At 48.0% G+C, this 27,925-nt stretch overlaps 1 protein-coding gene across 9 annotated transcripts in view; it reads left to right on the top strand.

Moving 5' to 3' along the window:
• Positions 1–27,925, top strand: part of UBR3 (ubiquitin protein ligase E3 component n-recognin 3) — a 158,510-nt gene that overhangs the window by 75,773 nt on the left and 54,812 nt on the right. For all 9 annotated transcript variants that reach the window (XM_076071656.1, XM_076071662.1, XM_076071655.1 and 6 more), the window contains 3 exons: positions 19,397–19,597; positions 21,168–21,301; positions 24,058–24,168. In XM_076071656.1, coding sequence (XP_075927771.1) covers positions 19,397–19,597; positions 21,168–21,301; positions 24,058–24,168 — 446 coding nt within the window. The remainder of the gene's footprint in view (positions 1–19,396; positions 19,598–21,167; positions 21,302–24,057; positions 24,169–27,925) is intronic.

Below are 27,925 nucleotides of genomic sequence, written 5' to 3'. Positions count from 1 at the left end.
CCATTTGAGCGAATGCAGATTGATGTGGAGGTAAGGTTCTATGCCTCTCTCTCTCCATCATTTATTCCCTTTCTCATTCTCTGGGTCTCTTCCTGTTAAGAGCTGGAGAAAGATAGGTGGAGAGAGAGATATATAAAGACACAGATAATATATTATAGAGTGAGAGAGACGGACAGGAATATGCATGAGAGAAGTAAAAAAGCAAGTGTTTTTTTTTAAGGGTGGATGGGAGCTAAGACGATGGAGGCATTCGTTGATATATATCGAGAAAGAGATAGCCAGAATGAGAGACAAATCATCAGGGATAATGTAATACCTATTCAAATGTTTATATTGTTTTTAAATAGCGCCTTTGAAACATCAGGAAGTGCTTTACATGTGAAAATTTCAATACTCCTTAAATAAATATAAAATATACCAAAGTGCTGTCTACAAGACAATAGAATTATGGTGAAGAGTTTGCACCGAGTCATCGGTCTTGTCCTCCAAAAGTGATGGTATAGAAGTGAGTTTAGGGGTATACCTGAACTCACTTCTGTACAATAGGTGGGGGGGGGAGTATACTAATTGTCCCCGTACCCCCGTTACAAAGCAATGAATCATGTATGTTTTAGTATTGGGATTTGTGCAGCTTTCTCTCGTGGTTGGGAAGGGGTCACATGTGTCCATAAACACGTGATTTGTAACACAAAAAATTCGATGCATGTATCGTGAACTTAATAATCAGTAACATATCAAGATTAAATCAATAGGAGTTTGTGGTATCTTACTTTGTGATACAGACGAAGTAAGATACCGCAATAAGAGATAAAATAAGATATGCATTAATAGAGGTAGTGGGAGATGGAGATAAAATGACAGACAGGCAGCCAATAGTAGAGATACACAAAGTGGTGTTAGGGTGAGCAAGATAGAGCGAAGGTCAGACAACAGATAAGACAAGCTGGTCATTATGGATATAGATCAACTGAGACAAAGATAACCAGACAGACAGGGGGAGGTATACAGTGGTTCTTAATAACACGAAGACTGGCTGGGTCATGTCACTAGAAGCATCATGCTGCGCAGAAAATTAAACCAAAACACTCTAATGCGTCCTGTTTGGCAGGTTAGTTTGCCAATTGCTAGTACATTCCTATTTTATTTTGGCGAGTCAGATTATCTCCCTGATCAACGACCATGCGTTAACACTCACTTTTATTGGCAGCCCTGAGCCAGTGATTGAAATTCCACAATCATGGCAGAGCCCAGTCACGCAACAGGACAACCACACAGCAGTCTCGGGATTCTTTCTAGAAGGATTCTTGGGATGTCTGGCCGTGCCTGCTAATCATGGGTCTTTGGGATGTATGTGTTTATCAATGTTGTACTTCTTTCACACCGTACCTAGCCAACCATGCTAATCGGAGGCGCATATGTGGACGGAAACGAAAGTACCCAGAGAAAAACTTGATTTGATGCTTGCGTGACTGCAGGAATTACTCTTTGGTTTTTTCGGTATAGTCACGTATAATTAAGAAATAATAATAAAAATAAAATTACATAATAGTATACATACGACGTTTCGATTGCAACGCAAGCAATCATCAGGTATAGAAGAGCTAAATTTAAGAGAGAGAGGAAACACAGAGAGATGGAGAAGCACATCAAATTGAACAAGATTTAGTAAAATTTGGAAACAATATAATGCAGCACAGAGGGTCGGTCAAAACACAATTAACGCATGGTCTGGCTGATTACGTTATTTCAAAGATTGATAAATTATAGGTTAAGAGTGATAGAGAACAGATCACAGACACATATATAGACATCCAAGCAGAGAGAGCCAGCACAGAGACACACAGAGAGAGAAACACACATGGGACAAATGAAACAATGCTTCTGTGTCGAAGCCTTAAATAGAGGGGAATGGAGGGGGGGGGTGGAGACAGAGCAAAGGAATACAAATTAGCATGGACTGGGAGCCACCGCACATGCTGCTGCAGCGTGGTGAGGAGGGGGGGGAAAGGAGCACAGCAATTAGATTAGCATGCCCACAGGGACAGTGGAGAGAAACAAGACACATACACGTAGACATAAAGGCAGAAACACAGGTAGAGACAACATAGAGACACAAACTTAAGTTAAGTGTGACATTAGAGAGAGAGACATGACACATACACGGAGACACAAACAGAGACAACGCAAAGACACATACTTCATACCTCCCCGTAGAGGCGATTCAACTTGATTTGATGCTTTCGTGACTGCAGGAATTACTTTTTGGTTTGACCGACCCTCTGTGCTGCATTATATTGTTTCCAAATTTTACTAAGCCTTGTTCAATTTGATGTGCTTCTCCATCTCTCTGTGTTTCCTCTCTCTCTTAAATTTAGCTCTTCTATACCTGATGATGATTGCTTGTTGCAATCAAAATGTCGTATGTATACTATTATGTAATTTTATTTTTATTATTATTTCTTATTTATACGTGACTTTACCCAGAGAAACCCCACCACACATTCATGGGAGTAACATCGACTGGTGTAAAGACTGGTAAATTTATCAGTGGATAGGTCGACCCAGAGACAGATTGATCAATGGACAGAGCGCTTGATGAACTGACAGCTATATTCATGAGTAGAATGATTTACAGATTATGGTCAGATCGAGTGAAGTGTACGCAGACAACACATGGATGGGTAGATGGACAAGTGGATGGTTAGCGATAGAATGATCGATAGACATGCAGAGGGCTTGATCATAATACAGGTAGTCCCCAACTTACGATGGTCCGACTTACGATATTTCGATCTTACGATCGCGATAGCGATATGACAACATTGTAAGTTATTTTTTATTTCGCGCGGCAGGCAAACGCAGCAGCGTACGAGGTACGATAATGTACTTTATTATCGCCATCCTCTTCTGACAACTAAGTTTGTGTAGCCATCAACAACTTAACATCGTTCAAGTATGCAGACGACGGACAATCTTGGTGAGGACAGTAGAATATGATACGTTATGATACCTTCAATGCATGTATGATACGTAGCTTTATCGATTTCATTTTATGGTTACCACGATACGATACATACGTTCAATGCATGTGTAGTGGCCTTATTAACGTCGGAGACTGTTCATTGGAGGCGACACGTATTTATTACAGACGCTTCAATTACAGTGGCGAATCTGATACTTGAAGAGGTAACGGCCTCTTCACCCGTACTCTATAGAGGAAACGTTTCCCGAGCTTTAGCCCACGCTAGCTCCCTGGTTCCCTCTATCCTGGTCCTCTCTCAGGAGGCTGTCTGACCTGGCCCAGCTTCGGCGCAGGTCCCGATCACCAGCCACACGAGCCCGGCCCTCAGAAGGACATCGGGCCTCGTGGCTCTGGTGTCACACCCCCTGGCTTGCTTTGCCCGACCCTCAAAAGGACAGCGGGCCAAAGGAGTTCCAGGGTCTGGCTAGTCGATCTTCTTTCTTCACTGGCTCTTCATCTTGCTTGAGTCGAACTGCCTCTCAGCTCCCCGGGTCCCACCTTTTATACTGTCCCTCACTGAGGGGTGGGGCTGGGAGGGATCACAGCATCCCCCACAGCCCCCCAGGGTGGCGGCCGTAGCGGACGTGGTTGTGGCCACTGCCCTACAACCGCGTGTCACCCTCCTGTAACACCTCTACACATGTTACAAGTTTTTATAGCAGATAGGATTGTTTCCTGAAAAAACTTTCTATGAAATTGCAGTTCATATAGGTAGGCTAAGAAATTACCTTGTTTTTTTACTTTAAATTTTACTGTGCAATACAGTATTGTAATTAATAAATACATACAGTATATAGTTTATACAGTACGGTACTGTAAATTGCTCTTTTTTGCTAAATTATCACCATTCTTTAGGACGCCTGGGTAGGCTAGGCCATTTTCGACTTAACGATATTTTCGACTTACGATGGGGTCTTCGTAACGCTTCTCCATCGTAAGTCGGGGACTACCTGTACAATGGATGGCTCAATAGACATCTCGATGGATGGAAAATTGTTGCCTAGGCAGATGAACCAATCGATAGACAGATGCACAAACAGACAGGTGAACAGATAGATACACATAGACCTGGACAGATAATATAAGAACAAGTCTGACAAGATGACAGAAAGAGACAGCGAGGTAACAGCCAGGTAGGTCGACAGATGGGGAGGCAGACAGTTGACATTGGCAGCTTTACAGACAGACAGACATGCTAGCCCATCAAGCAAACAATATAGACAGTCAAACAGACAACCAAGCAACCAGCCACCCAAAATAGCAACGTTATCTAGGAGCAGACACCTTGGCAGACAGACAAACAGAAACATCGACAAGACAGCTGTGTGGGTGTGTTTGTGGGTGGGGAGCGACTAAACGAGTGAGCATGCACACGGGCAGGCAGTTTGGTGGATGGAAGTTTGTGTCAGTGAGTGCACATGCGTACACGTGTATGTACACCTGTGCATGCGCTTGTGCGTTCCTGCGCGAGCGTGTGAGCGCACATGCGGCGGGCCCGCCGGGCCGGTTGCTAGCTGTCCTCCAAGAGCGAATCCCCGTGCACAATTCCTCTTTCTCCGCGATAATGCGTTTTCTTATCAAATCATTCTAGCAATTTTCCTGTCCCACACAAGGTACAGTCCATCATGCACACACAATTGAAGGCTCGAACACCCCTCCTCACCCATATATAATGCGCGAACACAAACATGCACACCACAAATGCAAAGATTCCATGTATCGCCATGCAGACTGTTGGGGCAAATACATTAAGCAAGCACCAATATGAAGGCCAACACGGCATACAAGGGGGAGGGTGACCAGCAACACCACACAGACACAAAGATCCTCCTATAGCCTTAGCAGATTGTTGGGGCATGTGCTGTTAGTGAGCACCTATTAAAGCCGGCATGGCACACAAGGGGGTAGTGTGGCCAGCACCATGCCCAGCCACCTTTGTCTCCCCAGTGCTGATATTTACACACCACACCAGGTACACATTTAAGGCTGAGTCGATGTAAGAGAGGCCCTAAACCGGTTCAGATGTGTGTCACCAATGTTGCTTGGGTCACCACACGTACACACAACACACACGACACACATACACGCATCGCATAAACACTCCTCACCACACGCCAAATGCCGCACACCATACACAATGAACACCGCACAAAAGGCAAAGGCTCTCACTTTTGCCTTTACATATTACACTGTGCCAGATACTCATTTATGGCTGAATTGACCTAAAGAAGTACACGAATTGGATCATGTTTGTTTGCGTGTTCACTACAAGGACTGTGGTTAATGCAGACTTGATAGCTTGTCAAATGGTATCTATTTGGTATTTGAACATATTAACACCTGCTTTATTGCCAGACTGGGTAAAATCTATTTTTTTTATACCACTTGCTATTGCTCATCACAACCAGGAAATGAACCCCACTCAGTTGGGTCATAGCGTATTGCACTAAACATTCATTGCACTTATACACGTATACACACAATCGCGTGCGCACAATCGCGCACGCCCTCACCCCCCATCTCGTTGTGTACCAGCATGAGCCCCTCAGCCCCATTCCTCTATTTATTAAAAAAAAAATACACTTCAGGTTCTCATTCTTCTTTGCAAATTCTAGCCTATTCGGTCACCCTATTCAGGACAGAAAATTGCATCTCATTCAAAAGGGATTATTTGAGGCTGAGTTGACATCAGTGGTCATGGTGTGCCTCTACTTGCCAGCCAGGAGTCAAATTGTGAAATTAAATGTCTCATCTGCTGGGTAACTTTCATTTGAATGTGTTTTTACAATTTTAAAGGACGTGTATTATTATGCAGCGCCATGTGTGCACACATTTAAATTTGTGCTGATTGGAAATAATAGTTGTGAAACTGACTCCCTGTATTTACCCAGCTAATACCTCAATACTTGTTAACTTGAGGGTACTGCAACATAATTCTTGGTCAGGCTTTTCATACGAGTTCGAAAAAAAAGTCTCCTGCCTGGATTCCTGTCTGGCCTGGCTGGCACAGAGTGTGCGTGCGACGGCGATGACGTCACCGAGCACACCTGCATGATGACGTCACCTGCATCCCACGGTGTTCAGATTGGTTCGTGCGTCACGCTGACGTCATGCCCCCCCCCCCATCCACCCTCCACCCTGGCCGTGTATCCCGCGCAAATGCGCTCGGGATGGGAGGTGAGGAAAGGCGATAGAGGAGAGAGGAACGGAGAGGAGATAGAGAGCAAAATGGAAAGAGTAGAGCGAGGAGGGAAAGCGACAAGCAGTGGGAGCTAGGATTAGGGAGAGGCAAGAGAGACTCACATGGGAAATGGAAAGGTGGGAATAAGGAGAGGAGGGGGTGAGAGGTGAGAGAGAGAAACAGGGAGAGAGATAGGGGGGAGGGAAGTGGGTGAGATACAGTGGAGGGATGAGAGGTATATCGAGGGAGGGAGAGGGAGGAGAGGAATAGAGAAACGGAGACAATGCGAGAAATGGAGATGAATTGCGATATACTGCACAGAGAAGGCAAGAGGAAGGTGAAGAGAGAAAGGGCTCTCTGTATAAGATTAAAAGTTTTGCTGGCTGATGGGGCAGCGAGTCCTTTCCCCATCTTTCTATCACCTGCTTTTCCTAACCGGTTTCGCTTATGTTGACGGTGTATACGTGCGTCACAACGTGATGTAATGGGCCCGCACATTGCCTCAATAAAAATAAATATTAAAAAGTTCTGCTGACTGGGAGGGACGGAGCGACAGCCACGTCCAAAGGACGTGCAAATTGCTAGTTTTAATAAACTAAACAAAGAACACTTAGGTTTTCGCAGCCAGTGTTTTTATTGGCAATTGACTTTTGTGTTCGCCCACGTAATTATCTGCCCAAATTTAATGTCTTGCTAAAGACTCACTGCCATTTAGTTGTATCCAAATGGATTCAATTGTCACGTTTACAAGCGTCATGGCACGCCAATGATTATGTTTTCAGCTCTTCCTGTTCTGCATGGGTTTATTCTTTGTAGCTAAAAAAAACCACTTTGGCTGGTCAGTCTGGGTTGATGAGGAGCAAGGTCGGAGGAGCAGAACTGGTTCAGATATCACTCGCCACTGATGTTAGCCGTGAGCAGGAATAAAAATTCAGGTCGTCACGTTCGTAGCGTAGCTCGTGAACCAATGCCCCAGCACTCCACCCCAGTAGCTTAGATCCAACGATTACATAATAGTGAACCTTTGAGCCACTTGAAATGGAGCCGCTTTATTTAATCTCGTGTAGGCAGTAGGAGCTTGGGATTCGAACCTAGGATAGTCAGCCGTGATGGCTCAGTGACTCTGACATAAGCATTAGCATCAGCCCTCACAAGCCACCTCACCTCTCTCTCTTCCCGGCCCTCTGTGTCCATTGATATTAATGCGTTTGTGTGGTTTCCTCTCTGATTTATTTGGGCGCCCGCTTGCTCGGAGTTTATGAGCTGTAATCGGCAACTGCAATTCAAAGGCCCCAGCAGAATGAATGGCTTCCTCGTAGTGCTTTATAGTTTAGCGGAGAGGGATTGCTTATGTGTGCTGGTGTTTATGTACATAGACATGCAGATCGGACCGAGGCAGACAGACAGATGAACTAATACAGAGATGAACCATTAAACAGACATTGACTGATCAAAATAGATCAGCAGACAATGTCTGCTTCCGAAATATCTCTCTCCACGTAAAAAAAAGCATTACACAACCCATCAGCCCGAACGGTTTCTGAGAGTGCGTAATGTCAGCAGCATTGATTCAGTACAAGCAAACTCGGGACCAGTGTGTCCTCAGCCTAGTCGGCCTCGCTTGAATTAATGCTGGTGAACTGCCAGAAGTAATGTGCGAGGACCCTCTGAACTAGGACCCTAAGATATCGGTCCTAATTCTGACTAATCAGACTGATCACTTGATCGATAGACACAGATACGTCAATAGACAGACGAATTTCTATACATAGGTGGATTCAAAAACAAGCAGGTTGATAGGCAGGACAGCCCGACAGGTACATACAGCTAGATAGACTGGCTTGGAGATGGAGAGAAGCCAGATTGACAGACTGATATGCGTACACAGACAGGCGGAAAGAACGCTACACGCAGACCGCTATGAATGTTGACACAAATACAGAGATAGCTGGATGGAGAGATAGGCATTGATAAAAACTATACACCTACAAGTACAACCAGATTGCATGTAAGAGATGATTAGGCAGGAAATTAAGAGACTGCGTTGGCAGTTATAAAACCTTATTTTGCGATACTTATGTGACCTTGCCCAGCTTACCAAACCGCACTGACCAGCATTGTGGAATAAAGGATAATAATTTCCCATGACCCGCACGGCTTTGGGCAGGCCCTGATCCATGCATTGGAATGTTTGTTTCAAGTATATGTTGTTTAAGTACAGCGAGGACTAGAGAGACCAGGATAGTCTCATTACATGAAGAGAGACCTGGGCCACCAAAATGACAAAAGAAAAACAAAGTACAGTCTTGAAGCAATTAGGCAGATGTGTGCCCAGAGAAAACAAAGACAAAAATCCCCCCCCCCCGTATAGCCTTAGCAGACTGTTGGGGCAAGTGCTGTTAGCGGGCACCTAAATTGATATATGCAGCCACTGCATGCCCAAGCCAGCTTCTGTTTGTCCAGATAGATGGGGCTACACTGGCGTCGCACATGGTCGAGAAGAGATGGACTGATGTGGTACAGGACGATGTGGAGCTGGGTGGACTTGCCGATGACTGAAGAATTAACAGCACACAAATATGTGCATTGCGTACATATACAAAGCATTCGGTCTTATCCTGGCCACAGGCTCGCATCGTTCTGACGATGCTCACTTTGCTGAGGAAATATTTAAACCGGTCAAGATTTGCCTTGGTTAATAAAAACTGCGCTAACCATTTCACCGCCTCTCTTCATACATTTGAATATGTAAACGCTCACACACACACACTTGCATGCAACAGCACGACAACGACGACCTCCGTTTGCCTCTAAGTGGCAGTGACGTCACCACGATGATTGTGCCAGGCTAGGTGCACCTTGAGGCCACGTGAAGTTTTGACGATGCGCTGGAAGCAGGTCGTGGGACAGATCCAGATGTTTTGGGTTGACTGACTGAGATGACAAGCAGATGCACCACCTTTGTACCCCACTGTGCCGAACTGCTACGTTTTAGCTACTTAGCGCTCCGCTCATGGTTGAGAACGTTACTTTGGGGATGCTGGGCAAACACCACGCAAGACCGCCTTTGTCTCCCCAGTGTTGATATTTACACACTGCACCAGGTACTCGTTTAAGGCTGAGAGTCACCCTAAGGGAGGCCCTGCACCATTTCAGATATTTGCTATCGTTATTGGTCATGAGCGGGAACTGTCGGCGGGTGAATAGCGTGGTGCGCAGACCTCTACAGCCTTGCTCCCCACACACAAACACACACAAATACACCAACACAACAAAGACACGCGCAGTAACCTACGGTCAAATGCCGACACATCAGTACACGGGGACACACACGCGCACACTCATATGCATGCACACTCGCACCACATATACAGAGACCGGCGCTTTCTTGTTCCAGCTTTGGCAGTTTGCGTGCATTTTGACGTGCGGAGGGGCTGCGAGGGCGGGAGGTGAGCCTATGCACGCCCTCGCTCGCTCGCTCGCACACTCGGCCGTTCGCCACGATTTCTGCTCGGAGGGTTTAACAGCGACATGCGTCAGTTTCATTTTTTACGGCTGACATTTATTGCACGCTGCGAGAGGCTATTTATTTACCCTACGCCGTCGGCAAGAATGGGGGGGATGTGAAGGGGTGGGGCGAGGTGGCGGGGGGGGTGGTGGGAGAAGAGGGAACGCGTTCTACATTGAGCTCCTCTAGAGGGGATGGTATTTGGCCAACGACTCTACCACGCCGACCACATGTACGTACGTTGAACTTCTTCCACACCGTACGTAGCCAACCTTGCAAATTGGAGGTGTGGGCGAAGGACAACAAACTAAACACAAAAAATGAGTTAAAAACAATTGAGATTTCAATCGAGATTTAAAATTGCATAGCTCTCGTAGATGTCTTAGAAGAGATGGAAGTACCCACACTTTACCCCACCACATGCGCCCTGCCGATTGACTAACTGCGGTGCACTAATTCATGCTGCCGGGTGAACAGATGGGGTGGGGGGGGACAGATTTTAAGAAACTTGCCCCATTGTTTGGACTGCTACTCGTGGAGCTCGTATTGAATCTCTGGATTGCAATTCCAGTATGCTAACCTTTTCATGATGGCAGCATTAAAGTCGATTCAAATTAGATGCACGTGCTCAAGGTGAACGCTTCGGGTTGTACATGAGAACTTTGATGTGTTACTGTGCACGAAATGGGTTTGCGTGCGACTTGGTCGTGTAAAAGCTAGGCTTGTGGAATGGACATAACGAGACAGAACATGATCAACAACGCAAATGACACGGTAAAAATAATATGGAACATAGCTGATTCCCGAATCCCAATTGGGACCCTAAATGTGACCCCCATAAAAATCCATCAAATCAAAGCAGGGCTGAAACATTACATGCCCTAGCAATCGGGCTTTCTTTACTTAGCATGTACGGGCTGGCTGTTATTATGATAGATTTTGTTCTAATTAAAATATGCAATTAATTCCACGAGAATTCTATTAAAAAGGAGGAATGATTATGTTGGTAGTTTGTGTTAATGTGCAGACCAAACGATGTACTCTGGTTTAAATAAATGGATAAGGTATTCGTGCCCATTTTCAGGACAGTGTTATTGAGTCTCAGGACTCTTGATTCAGGATGTGATCCTGCTTTTGGATGTTTGGCCAATTCCTTCTTAACGGCAAGTTTTGCATGCGGAAGGAAACTGGGGTCCCCTGCAGAAAACCCGCAAATTATGATCGTGCTTGTTTATCCACGAGAGCCTCCGTGGAGTGGGTCTCTTGACTTTTTGCTACCTATGGTCCCAGGTGAGCAATTTACAGATCGTGGGCATGTTTGACCAATAGCAGTTCCATTGTACGATTTTAACTATGGGAGGAAACTGGAAGAACCCAGAAGAGACCCATGCAGGGCAGGGGGGAAGAACGCAAAAAAACTCTGCTCAGGAAGCCGCGCAAGTTGGGAGTCGAACCCCCCAGGGCTTTGTTGCTGTGAGCCGCAAGTGTTCCCGCACACAGATGGTTCAAGGACCCACTTGTTACTCTGCCATCTTGTGACTGTCTTGCGGCCTTGTGGCAAACTGGCTGTGACTGACTAGGGAAAAGACTTCCTCAATTTCATGTACACGTACAGCCCGTTTGTCACTCCACTGCTGGATGAGGGGCTCCTTTTGTCACACAGGTCATAAAAGTCACGTGACACCATACTTCACTATGGTGGTTATTACAGATTAGTCAAGGTGGGGGAGCATCGTACAATGCAATAAAATGTTTTTCCGCAGTAGTTTGCTGCCCACAAATGTACCCCCTCAGCAGCCTATTCCATCTGTTATGGGCATGGTGGGCTCTTATTAAAGTGCTAACCAGGCTCAAACCTGCTTAGTTTCTGCAAGCTGATGAGGCCGGGCACATTCATATGGATTTGGCCAAAGGCACTCAGATTTCTACGAGTTTGTAATTTCCACAACTTGGCTGGCTGCCAGCCTTTTGAGAGCAGGAAAGCACACTTTGATTCTGTTCTCACGTCATGGTCCCTTCTTCTTGATTTAGCTCGATCGGCAAAATCAGCAACGGCTGAATGGAGATTCATGCAAATGAGAAACTCGGTCTGAAGTCGAGAAGAGATAAAAAAAAATAACTATATAAAACATATAACGACTTCCCATTCCCTGCGTCTCGTTAAGCCGATTATTAATAAGTGCTCACGTGAGCGTGCCATCGTTCCCACTTATGGTTCGTAGTTCATTGGACTGCAACCATGGTTTAAATAAAAAAAAACTCTCCACTCTGCCGACTCTGAAATTAAGCCCCGTGACTTGCCCATTAAAGACAAAGTTGCACACAGTGTAATTAATCACAGCCAAAAGGAGGAACTGTTTGTTAAGACATTTTTGAAAGTTGCATGTGAAAAGTGGCCGAGCGTCCCCTTTCTCTTCTAGAAGCTACCGTGGTGTAACGGTTAGCGCACTGGACTTCAAATCCAGAGGTCGCCGGTTTGATCTCCCGACGTGAAGAGTTGAAACAACGGCGACAGGTTCTTGAATCCCCCACCAACTCCGTTCCGCCCAGCAGTATAATTTGGTTGACCACAGTCGGTCGACGGGCATGTTGCATGTGCATTTAGTCTCGTTACTCCCACCTCTACCACAACATCTGGGCAGTGTGGAAGAGTAGGCCAAAACACCCTGTGGAGGGGGCTTTTTCTAATGGAGGCCGTTCATCCATCTCTTTTGGCAAAGATGAGCCAGCGCCGTTGGAGCCCTGAGTTCAAGCCCTTGGGCTGCATGGATAGACAACTGACGATTAGTACCCGGTTTAATTTCTCACTTAATATATCTTCCCGGGTCGCTGATGGACTGGATTAAGCATGTGACTTCGTAGCCATAGCTAGAGGTATACAGGATGTGGTGTGCCGGGTGCAGATATTAATGTTCCCCAATTGCCGAACCGGACAATCTCGGCTGAAATTAAGCCCTGATTACGACTATAATTACGTAATACTATCCCCATGAATAATGATCAGCATTCATTGCAGGCTACATGAAAATACGATAAGCTCTGCTTGGGAGGACCGTTCAGGCTCGTTGAGACAGACATTTTCTGCGGAGCGTGGGGTTGAGTGCGCTGCACGCGCTGCAGTCGTCACGCAAAATTGGTTTAAGCGGATGTTGGTGGCGTCGTGATTACTTCGCGGATTGCTGACGGACGTCAGGAGGAGGCCGAGGGCACGCATGCTATTTTCCGGGTGCCCAGGCAAACGTTGTTGCGACTCGCGGCATATCACGCATCTGGAATGAGGTGCACGCTGACGCGCTCGCACGCACGCACTCGCAAGCACTCGCATGCATACGTACTCAAATGCATGCAGGCGCTAGCTTGCTGTCACTTCTTTTAGCCTCCGTACATGGGCCTATTTTCTTCTACTGAGACAGTTTTTTTCCTGTTGAGTCATCTAAAAGGAGAGTGTCTTCACGGAGACACCAGAGGGGTGAGCATCTCTACCGAGACACATAGAGGGGAGAGAGTCTCCACTAACACACCAAACCAATGTCTCCTAGCGACTCCATAAGACAGCGTTATAGCCGAGTTGCGATGATAATGGCGATAACAACCACCCTTTCCCAGCAGCATCAGATGCATCACTCTAAGCGTGTTCGTGCCCTTGCACAGCAAAGGTTGCCGTCCTCCTTGATTACCCGCACCTGCCTAATGTTGGTGTTTAGGACATCGTATAATTCCCATTGATTGGCATCGATTCAGCTCTGCTTTTTCTTTCAAACAACCGTCTGCTCCCGACCGCCTTCGTTCAGCGGCAGCGGCGACAACAACAATGACAGCTTAATAATGAATTCAGTGAGTGCTTCTTGAGTCCTGATGCAGTGAGACTGCAGGTGATTGCGAGATAAGAAGGTTTCTGGGGTTGGGAGGAATAGTTTGGATGCCTACTATGCCCTCGCTTCGAGACACTGAACCGACACCGCTGAGGTTTTCGGTTCGGTAAGGCCAGCGGATTGGACGGTGAAAATCATGCAAGCTTGGAAATTCACTGAGACGGAAAGATGAGTGCATACATTAGAGAACACGTGCCACTTAAATACATCGTATTGACTGCTAAGAAAACAAATCGGGCTTGGGTAGCACGCGTCACTGCTATAAGGGGCGATGGCCGGTGGTCGAGGATAACTATGGAGTGGTAGCCAACAGAGTAAACATAGCTGAGAGGACCTCCACCACGGAGATGGAGCGATGGTAAATCAGCTCGTATGTGGGTGTTACATGGACTCTTACTTCACTACTGGGAGAGATGGCGATGGGTAGGAGTGGCCTTCATCTAGCAGTGGATTGATCATTGCTCGTGGTGATGACACAGATGCTGTGACACTCAAATCTCCTGTGGCTGAGATGGAAGTATAGCCAGCAAGTTTTTGATCTGTCTGTGTGGATTTGTATGCTTGGGTTTTAAGACATCTGATGTCCTCTGGCATGAAAAATACTCATTCAAGATATGACCAAACATTCCAGAACAATCACTTTTGGTGCTCCACCATGCAGTACATATACCGTCTTATACCAGCACGTTTCCACCAATGTTCACAGCACAGTGTGATCTCTGTGTGGTTCACTAACCCCACCTAAAGAGCGCTGGGTTATAGGCGCGCACCACCACGCCTAGCTAAGAGGCACCCAGAACCAAGGATTGAACCGAGCTACTCTGGAGTTACCGGTTCAGCATCCTAAAGCAGGCAATCAACCCCACTGAGAGCTGCCCAGCCACCTCAATGATTACAGCAGCAGCACATGTTTCATACATTCATTTAGACTAAAGATTTACCAATCAGCACTATGATTAATGTGACTGCAGCCGTCAGAGGTGCAATCAACTAGCATTAGCGTGGGGAAAATAACTACAGACCCACAATACACTGGGGATTCACTCAGCGCTGACCCCCACCCCCCACCCTGGACCCCCCACCACCCCTTTTCACCGTCCCCTCTCCCCCCACCCCTCCCTGTAATTGATTGGAATCTCTCGAACCTTAGCCGTTTGAAAAACCGCATGAAGAATCTTGGTTCTCTGAGATTCGGTTATCTCAACACAAGTGCCCCAAGCTTGCACATCGATTGGCCTGAGTCTAATTACACGTTATAGGAAGATAAAAGCGTCTCTCCGCTAAAACAGGCAGAGAGGCGGTGATCATCTCTGTTGGTGACCCAGGCTCGGCTGTTAGGAATTCCATCTTCCTTCGGTGAGGGGGCCCACTTTCTCCATAAGACGAGTGGTGTCTATTTTATTGGCCCCTGGTGGATGAGTTGACTCCTCATCCATGATTGAAACTTGTATAACTTTGCTATTCATGATTATAGCGCCGCCAGATCGAAGCAGGCAGGCAAACATCTGCCCACAATGCATTTCATCTGCCCAGGTGACACTGGTGTAATTCTCAACTCTAAATTGGAAGTTTAACACGTAGGCTTTCGCGACCAATATCATCCATAATATAGGTTTTGTGGGTTAGATCGCGTAAATATAATTGTGTCGTTAAACCCGCCACCACCCGGGACAGCCAATTCGCAAGGTTTGTCACGTAAACAATATGTGCCAATTCGTGACTAGTTCAGCACACCGGTGGTGTGTTGGAGAGAAAATCAACAACATTACAATCTAAACAGAACATGCCAATTCGTAACTAGTACAGCCCACCGGCGTGTTGGAGTGCAAATCCACAACATTATAATCTAAATGTTATCATTTAAATGTTGTTGATTTGCTCTCCAACACACCGATGTGCTGTACTCGTAACGAATTGGTATGTTCTGTTTACGTGACAAACCTTACTAATTGGCTGTGTCTGGTGGTGGCGGGTTTAACGAAACATTTATATTTAACCCAAAAAAAACTATATTATGGATCTAAATTGGAAAATCACACAAGGTCAAATTTTGTCCGGTTTCATCATCCTTCCAAGGGCTGATAAAATATGCACCACTTTGTGGGACGTCAAGAGTGGCCATCGAGCAGAGAAAATTTACCCACCTCTGCCGCCTTGGGAATGCGGAGTTTCCACCGCAGCAGCTCATTACTGCCGATGTACATGAGCGTTATTGCCCCGTGCTTGCTTAAGCGAGGGGGGGGGACAGGCTGACTTTGAGTTGGTGAATTGCATTCCGCCCCGTTATGGCTTCAGAGTGTTGGGCAGCGAGACGGAGACAGCGAATTGGTTACTGCCGACGCCCTGGCATTAACATTCGGCACGGGTCCTGGGGCGCTGGGGAGTCAAACTAAGTCATTGGGACATCACGGCAATGCGCTTCATCAACGCCGCTGCTTATCGCGCACGCGCGCCTCTCTCGCCGAGACGTCGAGACGAGACTCGCTGATTCATTGACGCAGTGTCCTTTATTTAACCAGATGCGAGCCCGCTGAGATTCATTATCGCATTTGCAAGGGAGACTTAGATAGCCGTGTCTGCGTGCGGACAGCTATTGATTTTTGATTAATGTATTTTTTTTAAACAGTCCACTTGTGGATAAGCCGACTGGATAGCGCTGTTACTGTGCAGTGATAAACTGAGCCCATCATTCTGATGGAGATCATAAAATTAGTACCACGTTTTGGGAAATCTTCAGTGGTCGTATCTTGCATAAACAGGCGCCCGTCATAGGAATGTGGAATTTCTATCACGGGCTCATGAGAAAATGTTGTCAACCACCCGCCACCACCACCACTATGTATGTTTGAACAAGTAAACATTGTGACTCATGTAAATTAAATAAATACAAATGATATATTTACTGTTATGGTGGCCAAGAGGATGCGTAGGACCATTATGCAGGTAGTTGTGGTCAATAGCTTGGTCCTTTAAAGCACAGGGCTTCCAATCAAGAGAATCACGAGTTCAAATCCTGGTCAGTACTCAATTCCCCGACATCACCATCAAAGACAAAACAAAGATAAAAGATCCCCCATATAGCCTAAGCAGACTATTGGGGCAAGTGCTGTTAGAGAGCACCTATGAAGGCCGGAACGGCACACAAGGGGGTGGGTGGCCAAACACCACGCCCGACCGCCTTCGTCTCCCTAATAGCGATATTTGCAGACCGCAACCAGGTACTGATTTGAGGCTGAGTCGACCTAGGGGAGGTCCAGGACGGGTTCAGATAATTGTCACTGGTGTTGGCTGTGAGTGGGAATCGAACCCGGGTCGCCAGGTTTGTAGCACAGCGCGCTAACCGCTGCACCACCACTCCCACACCACCATCACCACCACCACCATGACACCAGGACTGTCGCAATAACAAGCACCACCCATTGATGCAACACTACTGGCTGCGTCCAGGACAGCCGACTGTAGTTTCCGCCGAATTACTTCACGAGCGTTTCATTCCTCTTCTTTGGTTCTTTCGGTAAAGTCACGTAGAATGAGAATAAAATAATAAATTGATAAAATAAAATAACACAATAATATTCTCACGACGTTTCGGCCACAACACAAGCGGCCTTCATCAGGTGAAGGGGCGAGACTGTCTGGTAGGACAGCGCTGGAGTGAAAGAGCCACGTTCAGATCACGGCCTTTAAGCTGTGTGAGAAGAGCAAAGCGCCTTGACAAAGGAATTAGCATATAATTTAGCATTGAAATGGCTGAATGATTAGCTTGTGACTGGTCACAGAAATAGCTATGTTAAAAGTTAAAGCATACACATCCGCAGAAGCACCCATTGTTAAAGGAATTAGCATAGAATTTAGCATTGAAATAGCTAAGTTAAGGCATACACATCATTCCTGCCTAGGTATGTGGGTTTTCCACCCCTTAATCAGAACCCCTGCCTGCTCGATTCAAATAAGTGGGCGCTGGGGCATTCGGTGTTGCCCGGTGGTCGATACGACTGGACATCTGTAAAACTACTGGGCATTTCTGTAATACAGGTTTTTTGTCTGTCGCCTGATGAAGCTAGTTGTAATTACTGGCAAAACGTCGTACTCAGATTGTAAATGTTGTGGCTTTGCTCTCCAACACACTCGTAATGAATTGGCATGTTCTGTTTACTTGACAAACCTTACTAATTTGGCTGTGTCGGATGGTGGTGGGTTTAACGACACATTTATATATTTACGCGATCTAACCCAAAAAAAAACTGTGTTATGGATGATATTGGTCGCGCAATGCCTACGTGTTATACTGGACATCTTTGACAAGGAGTTTTACCGCCCATCCGATTCCTCCAGTATACAGAAATATTCTGATTCTGAATAATGCCGGAGTGACAGCCAAAGGAGAGAACAGTAGGGAACGCGCCTGAGAAGGAAGTCCACCAAAAGGACGCAGCGATGAGATCAGCTGTTGCGCAGGTGCTTGGTGGAACGTTGGTGACTGCTTGGGGAGCGAGCCCTTCACCCAGCATTGGGACGATCGTAACCAATGATAACGGCGATGATGACAATGATGATGATATCGGGACTGCCAGTGACAGGTTAAGCGTCGTCGATCGCTTGTTTACGAAAGCGTGGTGATGCTTTGCGGCGTTCGTTACCCGTGACCCTTGCACGTCACATCACCTGCAGTATAATTGCCTCCTGCTGCGGGTCGGGGGAGAGTGCGCATTTGGAGGCAGAGGCCAAGAGGGAAATGGAAAGTGAAGGTGGTCGATCTCGCCAGCATGAGGTCAGAGAGTTAAAATGACGAGACACATTTCATGTCGGAATTCTCAGTTGGAAATAGCTCGAATATCGTGAATGTTCCATGCACAATTTATTTATGTTAGTTTTTTTTTATTTGAACCGTGCGTGTTATCCTGCATTAGTTAACCTGCACTCCTGTGTTCTTCAGTGAGATCATATTGAGTTTGTAGGTCTGTATGTGCTTCATCTGCGTGTTATTTTGACCAACGTGTGTGTGTGTGTGCGCATTTACATGTGGTATTTCATCTGTGGGTGTTCAAATGTGTGTGTGCCCACCCGTGTGTGTGTGTGTGTGCCTGCACGTGCGTGAATATTCACCTGTCCATCTGTTAACTTGCTGACCAATGTATATGAGTAGTGTAATGGTTAGTGCAGGCGCTAAGAACTTGGCGACCCGAGTTCGATTCCCGCCCACCACCAATAATAGTTGCGAATATTTAAATCGGTCCTGGGCCTCTGCTTTGTCGACTCAACCTTAAGTGAGAACCTGGTCCTGTGTGTAAACATTATCATTGGGGAGACAAAGGCAGCTGGGTACGGTGTTGGCCACCCCCCACCTCTTTTTGTGCCCTCCCAGCCTTCATAGGTGCTCGGTAACAACAGTCTGTTAAAGGCTACACTGGAGATCTCTGTCTTTGAATTTGTACAAAGTCGCCCTGCACGTCTTTGCTTTCCTAATATTTTACCTGGATATGTGTTTACCTGTGTGTGTGTGTGTGTGCGCACACATCTGTGCTTGTGTATGTGGACCACACATGGCCACCTGTGTCAGTTTGCGTGTATATTCACCAGCACGTGTGTGGCGTGGCGCGGTGCGGTCAGGCATTGGCCCAAGGTGTTATATGGGGTCCCCCCTCCTTCCCACTTCCTCCGTTCTAGGTAGCCCAGTGCTTGGACACCACAAGGTGCAGTCACACTGCCTGTGCACTCGGTAACCACGCCATGTACGTGCCGACCTACGGTACGGTGCGCACTTTCTCCTGTGTGCCGCGTTCACCCGCGCCTGCGTTCTCACATCGTTTCAGACGCGAGCGCTGGTGAGGAGGAGGCGGCGACAGCGGACGCGGGCACGGGAGACGACGGCTGCCCTTCGTCTTCGTCGCACGAGGCCGCGTGGGAACGCCCGTGCGAGGAGGTGGTGCTCGACTGCGTGACGTGCGGTCAGCGCGGAGCCTCCACTGCCCAGCGGCCGCTCGGCCTCATCGTGCTGCTCCAGGCCACGTCCGGTGAGCGGTGAAGACGGTACCCGCAGAGCCACCGCTTCCACCACCGCCGCCACTGTGAGGGCCGCTAGGCGTAGACGTGGGGTGGCGGTGTTGATTTCGTTAATGAAATCGGTGACGAAAATATCCGTAAACTACGTGTGTATTCATTTGAATCAACGATTACCGCCAGTGAACAAATCATTAAGCGTGACGATGACTACAAGTGTCGCGCACCACAAAACCAGAGAGCGACTGACCGTGATGAGACAAGGCTAACAAATTTGAGTGAGAACACAGACCGATATTTACTTCTGTTACTAATATGGGCCGGGGGGGGGTATATTCCGAGGGATTTACAGACTACGTGGGCAGCAGAGGAAAATGAGCATCATGTCAATCGGGGCTTCGATTGAATACCTTGGTTGCTGAAGTGGAGCGTGCATGGTGGGGAGTAGAGTGAGATGAATGGTGAGAGGTGGGAGAGTGTGTGGAGGAGAGCTGAGTGTGATGAGAGGTTGAGAGGTCGGAGAGTGCGTGGAGGACAGTAGAGTGAGATGAGAGGGGAAAGGTAGGCAGGGGCAGGCTGCTCAATTCTATATCTGTGTCTCTGCTTCTCTTCCCATGTTTCTCCCTTTTCTTCTCTCTGTCTCTTTCTCCATTTCTCTGTCGCCTGTTCACTCGCTGCCTCACTCATTCTCTCCCTCGAGGACCACTCCTGTCTTGCTTTGTCTCTCCCTATCTCCATTCTTTTATTTATTTATTTCCCCTCTCTTCCTCAGAGTTTCTCTCTATCTTTCCATCTTTCTTTGTCTGCATCTCTAACCGTTATTTGTCTTTCTCAACATGGCTGTCTGCCTGTCCACTGTCTCATTTGCTAGTTGTTTGTTTTCGTGCCCCCTCTTGTGTCTCGCGTCCTTCCTCCGTTCTCCCTTTCACTTGGAGTTTGTCCTTGTCTCTTCTCATTTAAGCTCTGAGGAAGCATCCATTGGTCACGTCCTAAGAGGCATTTTTATAAATCCATAATCGGGGCCCCCACCAAATGCCACGCTGCCCGGAGGGAGACGTTGAAAGGAGATGAGAGGGAATCCTGGCGTGCGCGCGTGTAATTGTCGTCTCTGCTCGCATTGAGCTGCTCGCATTGAATTCGCGTGCGTGAGTCACGGTTGTTTCGGGGGACTTTTTCTTCCTACTTTTTACATTTAAAAAATAATGAATGTCGCATTTTATGGCGAGAGCCATACGAGAATGGCCTTGCGTTCAGAGCTCATGCCTCGCTGCTAGAAGCCGCGAGTTCAAATCCAGGTCGAGGCTTGAGTCAGCCCGTCATGCCTGCAGGATTAATAAGATGAGCAGCGCTTTGTGGGACGTCAACAGTGGTTGTTTTGTAGATAGACTGCCCCCCGCCATGGGAATGTGTTTGCTTAACAGCACTTACTCCAACAGCCTGTGAGAGCTATAAGGGGGATCATGGTCTTTGACACTGGCATGCCAAGTCGCATGTCATCATCATCATCGTACGGTATCTGAACCCGGTCTGGGCCACGGCGAAAGGTTGACTCAGAGCCCGAAACATTTCTCTCTCCCCGCACAGTCCTGGGGCACCGGCGGAGGAGCGATGAGCGCAAGCGTCTGCCGACGCGCGAGGGCGAGTGCCTGTACCAGGATGACACCTGCGGCTCGTCGCATGACGTGCGGCTCAGCGTGTTGCAGAGACACTACCTCGAGGTAACGACGCACACACAACAACAACAACCGCCATTCGCCACTAAGTGGCGGTGACGTCACCACGACGCTTGTGCCAGGCCATGTGCACCTTGAGGCCACGTGAAGTGTCGAACGCCCGCAGGCAGGAGGTCACGGGGCAGACCCAGGTGCCACGGGTCGACTGACTGAGATGACTGGCTGATGCACCACCTGTGCCCCCTACTGTGCCAACCTGCTGTGCTTTAGCCACCCGGCACTCCGCTCGTTGTTGTGAGCGTCGCTCTTCCGCCCTCCGTTGTTGTTGGAGGGCGAAAGCCTCCAACTGCCCAGTAGTGTCCTTTCACGAGCCTCCTCCACAGAGGCCGATCTTGACACCGCTTGTACCAGTCATCGGCAAGTCCACTCAGCTCCACGTCCTCCTGTACCACATCGCTCCATCTTTTCTCTAGCCCGTGCCGCGCCCGTTTAGCCCTCTCGATCCGGCCGAACAAAAGCTGTTTCGACATGTGGTGGCTGGGCATGCGGGCTACATAACCCAGCCAACACAGCCTTGCCTGCCGTAGGAGCTCACCGATGGGACTTTGCCCAGATCTTTCAAGGATTTGTGAGCTCCTCACGCAATCCAACCTGGTTAAACCCAGGATGCATCGTAGGCAGGCTAGCCTAAATGTTTCTAACCGGCGAAGATGTTCCATTAAGGGGGTCCACGTTTCGCAAGCGTAGATAAGGGAGGAAATGACCGTGGCCGAGAAGACCTGAAGCTTAGTGCGGAGCGACAGACCAGATAGCTTCCACACAGCGTTACGCAACCGATGAAAAGATATTGCCGCTCGACTGATTCGGAGTGAGACCTCTGCTGTTAAACTGGAGCCGGTCATAAGCACACTGCCCAGGTATGGGAAACTCTCCACTCTCTCCACAACTGCCCCATCACCGATTGGGAGTTGTGGGGGTGGAGTGTCCGATGGTGCAAAATACCCAGGCAGGTGCTTAGTTTTGGTGGGGCTGATGGTAAGGCCCCATCTCTTAGTGGCACCCTCCAGTCTCAGCAGCAGCGTCTCGAACTCCTCCTTTGAGTGAGCAGCTATTACCAAATCATCGGCATACATAACGTGGTTGAGCAATAGGGAGCCATCCCTTGACCGCACCCGGGCATCGATCAGCCTCCCATTATATCTCTACCAAATGGAGATTCCCCCGGTACAGCTATTGAAGGCTTCACGAACTACGTGGTCAAAATAGATGTTAAATAATGTGGGAGCCAGAGGACATCCTTGTCGCACCCCAAGGTGTACAGGGAATCGCTCTGACTCCCGGCCACGTAGTTTTACCTGGGCCCGCTCACCATCATGAGGGTCCTTAATGATCGTGAGCAGGGGGTCAGGGACTCCAAAAGCACGAAGAACAACCCAGAGCCTAGGCCAACTGATGGTATCATAGGCCATGACCAGGTCAATAAAGCAGAGATTGTAGGTCTTGTTGGAATTCCCTACACCTCTGCTGTAGCAGACGGACAGAAAATATGGCATCTGTGCAGGACCGCCCTTTCCTGAAACCGCATTGGGGCTCCGCAAGCCTCTCCTCAGCGTGCCTGGCAAGGCGATGTTGAATAATCCTTGCCAGGACCTTTCACACACACACATGCACACACACGCACGGCTGTGCTCGCGGGGAGGTTGTGCGGGGACGCGGCGTCAGGGTTGAGTGCGGGCGTCACTCAAAGGTTCGAGGGACCACGTCCAGAGACGTAGAGAAAGACAGGTGCTGGGCAGGGAGGAATGAAAAGGGGGAAAAAGGATTGGAGGAAAAAACTACTGCTCAGCTATTTCACTTCCCCATATGTACCCTGTGCTTCGAATCCGATGGCCCGAGTTCAATTACTGCTCATGGCCAACACCAGTGACGATTATCTAAATCCGGCCTGGGCCTTCCGTAGGTCGACTCAGCCTAAAAAAATTGTACCTGGTGCGATATCTAAACATCGCCACAAAGGTGGCCGGGCGTGGTGTGCCATGCCGGCCTTAATAAGTGCTCGCTAACAGCACTTACCTCAACAGTTTGTTAAGGCTATACGGGTTTTTTTTGTCTTTGCGTTATATATGCATGTGGAATGAGCGACTTCCGCGACACGTCGTGTAGAGGGTACTTCTTCTTTATTACTCACACTGGGCACAACACAGGCCAACACTAGATATTAACGTCTCTACTGGCTACACACAGCCGATCACTCGGCGTGGTACCATCGCCCTCACTCGGCTACACCGGTGACTGGCGGCGTGACGATGACCGAAATGGAAACCACGCAGGAGATCTTCCACGTGGCCGGACGACGGAGAGAGATGTCGGCGAGCAGCGACACAGCCAGGACCTAAGACCCCACACACGAGCCCCGAGCCCCGGGTCCGCTCCCCCTTATATCCCCCCAGGCGTGGCTAGGCCCTGGCTCTGGCCACGCCCTCTCGTGGAAACTTCGAGCAGGTTCTCGGAGTATCTCGGCTAGCCCCACCTTATACCTTTGCCCCGGATACACCTCCTCTGATTAGTTGTTACTAAACCGTGCCCATACCCGTGATTCCCCTTCCAGGCCAGCAGGTGTCACCCTGTCATTACATATGCACACACATAAGATCCTCTATATCCTCTTCATAGCTATTCGATTTCACTATCCAGTATAGCCATGCCAGCCTTAATAGGGGCTTGCTCGGAGCACTTTCCCCAATGGTCTACAAGGGTAATTGAGAGGTGGTGGTGGGTCCTTGTCTTTTGTCTTTGCATAGAGCTCGTGCCTGCAGTCGGTCTCCGTGGGCTGGGAGGGGGGCGTGTACGTGCAGACGTGCGGGCACACCGTCCACCTTGACTGCCACAAGTCCTACATCGAGTCTCTGCGGGTGAGTCCCTCCTCGTCACGTGTCGCCCTTGTTTAGTAATAGTGGTCATGATTAGTTGTGCATCGTGTCGTCATTCACGCAAATTGCTGTGGAAACACAGATGAGCTGGAATCCATCACGGCGGTGAGCCACCAAATGAATGTTTATAAACGTGGGAGAAAACCAGAGCACCCAGAGAAAATACACACGTGTGAAGGGGCAGCACTCTATCCATAACAGAAGGGACAGATGACGTTTGTCTGCATATCGCTGGACCGCTTTCTCCTGCCAAGCCAGGGTGTGGCACCGCTTCGACGTCCATGGTGGCGAGATGTTATCTCCCTTGCCTGGTATACAAGAGGTCACGGGTTCGATCCCGACGCTGACGCCTGTATATTTGGGAGTCTGCATGTTCTCCCCATGGTCGCGTGCATTTTTCTCCCTCCGGGTCCTCCAGAGTATTTGGCTGCAATAGATGATATACCATTTCTTTGAGCTATTATTTGTGGGCAGGTTACTTCTGAAAAAGAGCTGTATAGTGCAGTGAGCCTTACCTTGTAAAATACAATAAAACATATTTTTTTATTTTGTCCTCTCAACCCAACCCATAGCTATAACCCCAACCTTGACCCAAGTCCTGTCCTTAGCCTTCGTTAACCCTGTCTTACAAAAGCCCTCCCCTGGACCTTGGCTCTTTAGTTCCAATACCACGTGGCCGTGCGACAAGAGTGTGAATTGAGTCGTCGCCATACTTTTGCTTAGCCGACGTCGGTTTTATTTACACACGCCGAGTGCCAGCAAGCATCTCCTGTGTCTCCCACCAACCCTATTTCCATCATCACTCCCCCACCTCCCCTTGCCCTCCTATCACACCCAACCACCCAATGCTTGTGCCTCCTCCTGAAGCCTTTCACATCGCAGCGCGTGCCCCCCCCCCCGCCTTCCCTCCCCCCCCGCCCTCCCCTGCCCTCCCTCCCTCCCCCAACGCCCCCATTCCCCACTCGCATACAAGCACTATCACAACGCCTCCGGCACTCCATTTACAGACGTCAGTTACAAAAACTGCGAATTAGATGAAATCGGAATTGAGATCGCGATGGCTGGGACTGCGCGAGCATCATCCCAGAGAGAGAGTGCGCAATGTCTGTGACGACACTGCCTTGTGACGTACGAGATTTATTTTGTTCCCATTCAAAAATAAATCAATGCCATTTCGTTTTTATTTTGTTTTTTGTAGCTGCGTAATGAGTTTTACCATTTTAATTCGCTCATCGTACCAGCCAGATGGGCAGGCTCTAGAGACCCTCTCGAGAGCAGTGGTTACGAACCTGTGGTCCGTGGACTGCTGATGGTCCACAAGCCCAAGGGAAGTAGTACACTGTGGTGAGATTGTGGGTTCAGTTCTGACCCTGACACCTGCTGTGTATTTGGAGATTGCATATTCTCCCTGTGGTCGCGTGGATTTTCTCCGGGTCCTCCAGTTTTTCCCTCCACATTTAGAAACATGCGTTTTAAAGTATTTGGCTGATATAAATTTCCACATGATAAGCCACTTCATTGAGCTTTCATATGTAGCCTGATTGCTTCTGAAAAAGAGCTATATGGCTCAGTGGGCCTTACCTGCTAGAATAAAAATAGCTTAGTTTCGTTTTAGGCCGCAGGACCAACGAAGATATCTAATTTTTGTCACAACACATTGTACATTTACTTGCATGGTTGTCCATGAAAATATGTTAAGGGTTGACGGTGGGGCCACGGTTTTTGAAAGGTTGGGGACCACTGTTTTAAGAGGTTATTTTGACCTCTTCCATACTGGCCCCACGGTTGTGGAAGAAGTGCCCTGATAATACCTATTTGTAAACGACAGTGATAATGATGATAGCGTGGCGGGACCTGCCTTCTGTATGCGCGACTCGTTCCGTCGCGGAAGGAATTGCTTTTTTTTCTCCGTTTGCAGCAGCGAAAAAATAATAACGTCGTTACGAGCTAATTTACTTATTCAAAACGGCGCTGGGCTGATGGGAGATTGAGTTGGCGGGGTGGGAAGTTGGGCGGGGAAGATAACGTTTTAAAAAAAAGTGTTTTATCATCAAGGAAGAAAATAAGAAAAATCACACTGGTTTTTCACCATTGTTGCCAATGTAGTGAGATGAGTAGTATTCTTGCGTTATTTTGTTTGGACTGCTGCGAGATGTCACCGTGTGTCGGGATGGGGAGGTAGACCTAAGTCTTTAAGTGCATCAGGTGACCCAGAGGTGTGTCATCAATGGTTAGTTTTAGTCTTTAAGAGATCGGAAGGGATGCTTTGTCTCATAGCATGACACTGATAGTGAAATTCAGATGAAATTCTTGGGGAAAAGAAGTCCAACAATCTTTTAGAACGTACTCACTGATGAATCCTAATAAGATCAAAACCTATCCAAGTAGGTTAGTTGGTAGGTAAGCAAACATGTGGATGTTTTGCTGGCAAACCAGAAAATTGGTTGGTAGTCGGTGAGCAAATAAGTTGGAAAGTAGAAAACAAAGTAGGTGGTTAGGTCACCTTACAGGTAGGGAGGCAGCATGCAGAAAAAGAGGTAGACAGACAAGCAAGAATGTAATTAGGTAGGTAGCAGTTAAGTTGTTTGACAGGCTGGAAAATCATTACGTAGGTAGGTAGTTAGACAAGATAGAATATCGTCTGGTAGGCAGGCGGTTTGACAATCAAGATGATGATTAGCTATTTCGGTAGGGCGATCCATGGGTAAGTGCTTTGTCATATGAGTAGGTGGATAGGTCGGCAGACAGGCAAATTTGTAGGTAGGCAGACAGGCAGGCGAATAGGAGAGCGGTCAGACAAGTGCGTATACATGCAGGCGGCTTCATATGCAGGCGGTGACTATAGCTGTGTGGATTAGGAGGTGGTGAGCGCTGTGCGCGGGGCAGCGTGGGAGCCGTGCCAGCCTCGGCCGCCCCATTATCTCGCCAAATGAAGATGGATGCGCTCGTAGAGGCGCTAAAGATTTTCCCGTTAAGGAAGCGCCAGCGAAAGGGGCCATCATTTTCCCCGGGCTTTTTGTTGTTGTTATTGTTTTCGTGGCTGGGCCAAGACCTCCGGCGTTCGCTAACAGGGCACAGTCCTGTGTTTGCGAGTGTGTGTTTGTTTGCGAGTGTATTTGTTTATTTGTGTCTGCATGTGTGTCTGTCGGTGTCTGCTTGTGTTTTGTCTTTCCATGCATGAGTGTGTGTATGCGTGTGTGTGTATGTTTATGAGTCTGCTTGTGTTTGCGTTTCTATGCATGCGTGTGGGTTTCTGAGTGCCTGCTTGTGATTGTGGATGTGCCTGCGTGTGAGTCTGGCTGTATGTGTTTGTGTCGGCTAGCCAGCAGTTTATGTACAATTTCCAGCCACAACTAACATCAAATTGCAAGTTCTATGTGAAGCAATGGCCTCAAACTGCGCCTGGCACAGGCACTGTGGTGACGTCACCGCCACTTGATGGCAAATGGCAGCTATTATCTGTGTGTCAGTGTGTTTTTTGTTGTTGTTATCATTGTTGCTGGTATAGGCCCAATGGCTCAACATGTCAAGGAGCCAGCATCAAAAAGCACTTTTAAAGTTGTAATAGGTAAGTTAACACACTGCTTGAATTGAAGAAGGTTGTTATAAGACCTTGGGACATAGAGACGATGGGAGGAAATTATGAATTGGAGCAGTACGAGGGAATTGTTGCAACCTGCAGTGTGGTGGTTGAACCCAGTGTGGATGAGACGACACAGTCAGTGTGATAGCCCGAGCC

Source organism: Petromyzon marinus, chromosome 34, assembly GCF_048934315.1.
Source record: "Petromyzon marinus isolate PM22_M1 ecotype Great Lakes invasive population chromosome 34, UKy_Petmar_22M1.pri1.0, whole genome shotgun sequence".
NCBI classification, from domain to species: Eukaryota; Metazoa; Chordata; class Hyperoartia; order Petromyzontiformes; family Petromyzontidae; genus Petromyzon; species Petromyzon marinus.
This window is presented reverse-complemented; position numbering and strand designations above follow the sequence as displayed.